Source organism: Buceros rhinoceros, unplaced genomic scaffold (assembly GCF_000710305.1).
Source record: "Buceros rhinoceros silvestris isolate BGI_N320 unplaced genomic scaffold, ASM71030v1 scaffold15189, whole genome shotgun sequence".
NCBI classification, from domain to species: domain Eukaryota; kingdom Metazoa; phylum Chordata; class Aves; order Bucerotiformes; family Bucerotidae; genus Buceros; species Buceros rhinoceros.
This window is the reverse complement of record NW_010433402.1, coordinates 27,831-33,586: the sequence shown is the minus strand read 5'-3', so window position 1 is coordinate 33,586 and position 5,756 is coordinate 27,831. Positions and strand designations below refer to the sequence as shown.

General features: G+C 41.9%; 1 protein-coding gene across 1 annotated transcript in view; it reads left to right on the top strand.

Moving 5' to 3' along the window:
• The first annotated feature begins 2,547 nt into the window (after positions 1-2,547).
• Positions 2,548-5,756, top strand: part of SERINC5 (serine incorporator 5) — a 23,559-nt gene continuing 20,350 nt past the window's right edge. The window contains exon 1 of the mRNA XM_010144099.1: positions 2,548-2,745. Coding sequence (XP_010142401.1) covers positions 2,548-2,745 — 198 coding nt within the window. The remainder of the gene's footprint in view (positions 2,746-5,756) is intronic.

The following is a 5,756-nucleotide window of genomic DNA, read 5'->3' as shown; positions in this document are numbered from 1 at the left end:
TGGATACTTTGGCTGATACACATTGAAAGGACCTTTAGTCTTAATCTTTTTTTAATTATTATTATTTTCCATAATTCTGAAGTGAATGAATTATATTTTTCTAATACGCGTTTGTTTTGAAATGTTATTACTCTGTTCGTTTGCTGAATCTGTAATTTGCCCTAGCTTCCTTATTTCCTGGACTTATGTTGATGCTGTAAGAGTTAATTTAAATTCATTACATACAGAAAATAAAATTGCCATTCAGCCACTACTGCTTTCTATTTTGAAAGTATACTTGCAAGATATGCTTATGCATGTAGTATTTTTAATTTCCAGCTTTGGTGCCAACATGGGCCTATTCTTTTTATTTCCTACAGTTGGAGCTCTGTGTGTTTTGGGAAGGATTTCTTTTTTGCAGCAGCAGCAGTTTTAGCAGCTGCATACTTTGAGGCCCTCATCTCCTTTGGCATGAGATCCGGTGGTGAACTGAGGGAAGGGCAGCGTGGGAGCCAGGTTGGACTGTTCCCATTTTATGTCTTCTGCGGTCTCAAGAGCAGCTGTCGAGCAAGGCTTTTCTGCGGGGCTGAAGGCAGGAAGCCTGAGCTTGGGTGTTACAGCAGATAGTTATGGCAAGCAGGTGGTAAGCTGGAAGTCTTTTCAAGATGCTTCTGCAAAATGATTCTGGCTCTTTGATCAACCAGTCTGATTGTAAGACTCTCTGGAGTTAATATCAGGTATGAGTATCTGCAAACACGTGTGTGAAACCCCCTTCTCCAAGTCAGACAGTCATTTGATGCTAGAAGAGGAAGTGTCCTGGGAAGAAAATAGTGCATGTTGGTTGGAAGGTGCATAGTAGCCATGAAGTTTGCCCGGATGATTCAAATGTGACGCTTGTGCATTTTGAATCCCTTGGCCAGGACTAAGAAAAACCATCCACCTTGTACTGCTTGCTAGAAAGCAGGGGGTTCTCTTAAATCCCCACACCCTTTCTGAGGGCTGAGAAAACACTGAAAAAAAGTGGCCATAGTGTGCTTGAGCCCTTGGCACTGGCAGTGCACCGCCTCTGTGCTACACACTAGCCGTAGGGAGCCCCTTGAAAATGGGAGTGCAGAGCAGTGACATTGCTCTGGCTCGGCACCACTGACATCTGGAAGAGAGGCTCACTGCTCCTGGGTGCCTGCTGATGTCGAAAAGTCCCTCCTGTGGTTGTGGCCGCTGAGTTAAGCACAGGAGCCATATGAAGTTGCTGCCTATTTCAAGGGTGGGCCTGGCCAAGGATGGTGCTGCCTTCTGTGTAAAAATAAAGCTTATCTTTATATTTTTATATAAGACTTTTCTAAAAGTAGAAGACAGGGAAGGGGAATCCACCTTCTACGAAAGTTAATTATACTGTTGACAGCAAGGAAATAACAAGTATTGAGCTAGATCCCTTTCAGGATTTATTCAGTACATTTTCACCTTCTGAATAAGGAAATGTATGTGCTTTTTGCTGTGCTTGCTGGTTTTTATCTTGGTAGACCCTCAGCTGCAGGTAGAAAAGAACGAGGATACACAAGGCGTTCTGTCTCTAATAACATTTAAACACTGGAGACAGTATCATCTAAAGTGTAATTTGGTATTATTTTCCTTGCAGCTGTGGATTTTTTTCTTGCCATCTTGCACGTGCAATCACCACTTTCACCTTTGCAAAGTGCATCTAAATAACTGTGAAGTCGCTTTTCTTCTCCTGTTTTCTTCAGTACAACATGGTGCCATTGTATTTTGGGTCCTTCAAGCTCAGCTACCTTTTGCTTTGTTTGCAATAAGCCAAGTATTTCCAGATTTGTTCTCTACTGCCCAAACTATTTAGAACTGTTGATACAGTTTTTTTGTTTGTTTGAGTTTGTTTGGTTTGGGGTTTGTTTGGGGATTTTTTTTAGCTATTGTTTCTTTGTAAAGCCTTCAACACAACTGTCCCAGAGTGTGGCTTAAACAGTTTTTCATCCCCCCTTTAATTTGCTCAGTCTTTAGTAGCATAAAAAGTTCTTTAGGAAAAAAAAAATTCTCTGTGTGTACCAGAAAGGGTACTTTAAAAACGACAGTATGGCTCTGGTGATTTGAAATGGATCTGTACAGGTTGTTCCAAAAGAAAAGCTTGTCTTAGAAATAAAATAGCTTTGCCTGTATGTTATAAGCAAACATGGAACCTGCTCTTCTTGTGCAGATTTTTTTTTACTACATAGTGGAGAGAAAGTATTGTGGGAAATAGTGTTGCCATTGCAATGCCTGTTCTGCTGGGTGAAACGTTTTGGGACCGTGAGCTCCACAGAGATAACAAAGAGCAGGATTAAGAAATCAGGAGCAATTCTTCCTTATCCTCATTCATTGCTCTTATCCTTAGCGTGTGGGAAAGCTAGAAACTGATGTACTTCAACCTAGTGACTTTTGATAAACAAGACAGTCTGCTTCCACTTAAATACTGCACAGCTGGGAGGAGAGGACTTAAAATTAATTCTGGAGTTTTACAGGAAGTCTCCCAGCCTCCCTGTCTGACTTTTGGAATAGAAACCTAAAGGCAGTGATGGAATGACTTGTGTTTTTTGTCTTACTTTCCAGTTGGCCTGCTGCTGTGGTACTGCTGCTTGTTCCTTATGCTGCAAATGCTGCCCCAAGATAAAACAGTCAACCAGCACCCGCTTCATGTATGCGCTTTACTTCATGCTGGTGACTATCATCTGCTGTGTCATGATGTCAACAACGGTAGCTAATGAAATGAAAATTCACGTAAGTAAAAGAGATGATACTGCTGCCCCTGGAAGGAAATGGGGCTCCTTCCACAACTCCTTTTGTGCAGCGGCTCTCCCTCAGAAGGGGCGGTCAGTTCTCTCCACCCATCCACTTCCAAACCCAAACAGGATGATCTGTGCTCAGCCTCTTCCTGTCAGTTGCTCACCAGTGGAGTGTGTTTCACAACAGGAAGAATTGAGGATCACAGGACTAGCAGCCTTCCTCCTCTTTCATTGTGCAGAAACCCTCTGCAGTGAACCCATCCCAGATTTGCTGTGTGGGTAGTGTCACTAAAGGCTATTAAGGAATGTGTTATAGCAGATCGAATCAGTCTGGTCTAATGTTGAGTTTGTTTCTGGCAACTTTTTTAGTGTCAGAAGCAGCAACTTAGAAAAAAATCATCAAGTGTTACGTTTATAATTTTAATTCTGTGTTCTCGGTGCTCTGTGACAGACTGCTGCAATGCACAGTGCTGCAGATCCCTTACAAGGGGTTTTCTTCAGTGTGCACTGAGTCATTGTTTTCACATGGCCTCTAACCACAGCAGATATTGTTCATCTCTAATTGTCTTTTTAATTAAAAAGCTTCAAAAGCATTAAAGGAGCTGTGCCTATAGTTAGATTTTAAAATTCAGGTGTCTTTCAGATCTTGATATAACTTTGGTAAGCTAAATGCTCACCAGCCTGCTTGTGGTCACACGCTAGACCTGTTGTACCACGACATTGGTTTGGTTTCTTAAGCCACCCAAGTTGCCCTCAGTAGCACAAATATTCTCTCTCTCCCTCTACAAACTACAAGAAAAGAAGTCTATTTTAAGTAGAGGGAACAATGGCTGGATTGCTTAATTCTTAAAAATTATGTTTCTGCACCAAACTCAGCAACAGGCCTGCTTTGAGGTTGTGAATGTGTTTGCCTGGAGGTTGAGAAGGCTTTCCTCCTGTGAACATCTAGTTCTTTTGTGTTACACTTCCAAGAGGGAATGCTGGTGGGTGCAGTTACAGTTGTTTTGATGCGTGGAATAACTCCGCAATCAAAGTAGATTGTGAAGCAGTTATGTTTTATTTCAGCTCTGCAGAGTTGGGTGCAGCAAGGGTCAGGTACCCTTAAGGATGCTTGCACACCCAGCTGCAGCATTTGCTTTTTATTTAAAGCGGTAAAACGTACATATTCAAAGGATTGCTCAATCGCCTAGTATTAGACTATGTATTAGACTATCCTGCTCTTGATGTAAATTAGGTTTCCTCCCCTTGCGCAAACGCAATCTTATTCCTCGGGAGTCTTTGGTGGTATTTTGGGAGGAAGTAAGGGTTCTCTTATAGTCTTCATCGTGATTAACCTCCCGACCCCAGCCTCAGAGGCATGCGCAGTTCAGGGACAGCTAATCGTTATCTCCTGTGTCCACTACTCAGAGCTGGTTGTGCAACATCTTCCCTCGTGGTCACAGCCTGTGCGCAGAGACAATTCTCCCCTCCTCCTTCCTTATCTTGTCCCAAACAATGAAGCATCAAGTGATAAGACCCCTGCTTAAGCCTTGCATCCTTCACGTGATAAGGGGGGCTACGTGAGCTTCCCCAAGAGCAGGACATTACACTTTGCTTCTCCTGATTACACAGAGTTTTTAAGCAATACCCAAGGACAGGGCAGTTTAAGCAATTAGCAAAAGCAATTTAAGCCATAGTGAGAGGCAAAAGCAGTTTAAGCCATAGTGAAAGGCAAAGCTAACTAATATTCAAAACCTGTCCTAAATTTCAGAAGATATTTTCTACTTTCCCATCTCAGTTTCCTCATTTAACCAGTTGCTGGTTGATTTGATGCCCTGCTTATCTTCTGCACCTGAGTTTCGGTTTTCTGTGAAACTCGTCCTTCTGCAGCAGCCCAGATCAAAAAGCTGTGGTAGCACCCTGTGCCTGCAACACAGGTGAATCAGCAGACTTATGATGGGGCTAGTTTGAGGGTTTCCATACTCTGATGCCAGAGACTTTTCTTTCTTCCCATTGTACTCTCTTTCTATGTTCTGTTCTAATTTTCTTTCACTTAATAGCACTTTGCTTAAGTTATCCTAGTACCACCTTCTTACCCCATCCACCAGAAGTTGCTGACAGCCTTAAAAGAACACAAGCTACAGACACAATACTTGTCTGTGAGCTGCAACTTCAAAATTGTTCAACATGTGCGTGCTGAAGTTGCTTGCCAGGAATTACTTTGACTTACTAGATGCTTAGCTTGGCAATGGAGTGAATAACCCAAGGAACTCAAGTGTGTGGGAGACAAATCACATGCTCATATCCAAATTTCCCAAGTAATTTTCCATCAGCAGTGTGGTTTTAATGCAGCTTGTATCCCTAACAAAAAATACTCACTCTTTATCCAACAGAAAAATGATTCAAGAAGCCTTCAATAACGTGCTTTTCAGTATTGCCCAGTTTCTTCTCCAATTCATAGTCTTGAAAGCTTGTGTGGGAAGAAATGGCACAAAGAGAAGCTCTTAATGTGAAGAGGAAAGAATCACCCTCTTAATTTAAAGCATTTGATGTCTTTGAATCTGAAAGCAGGCTTTCTTTATCTGCTCTGTAATTTAATAATTATGTTTGGGGCTGTTAAAAGTTCAAAGACTCCTGAAGCTAATTCAGCCCAGTTGTAAGTTGGAAATATTTATTCAGGCTAACCAGTCTCAGCTTTCCAATGATGAACTGTGTTTTGAAAGTGCTGGGCACTTACTGATTCCTTCGCTTTTGGCTGGAGCTTCGTGGAGCACTTCTAGATCCTGAACCAGACTGTAAACACTTTGCATGATGCTTTTAGGACCTCACCCCCTCATTCTGGAGCGGAGACAGTTTTAATGTATTTTACTTAGATTTTTCGAATTTTCTATTAAAACAAAAAACCAAAGTTTGAGATTTTAGTGCAGTCCTTTATGGGGCCATAATCTTGGCAGGAAACTGTGTGTCTGCTTTACCAGTTTACAGTTCAAATACTTGTGCTGATGATACAGGAAAAGAATCCCTCCC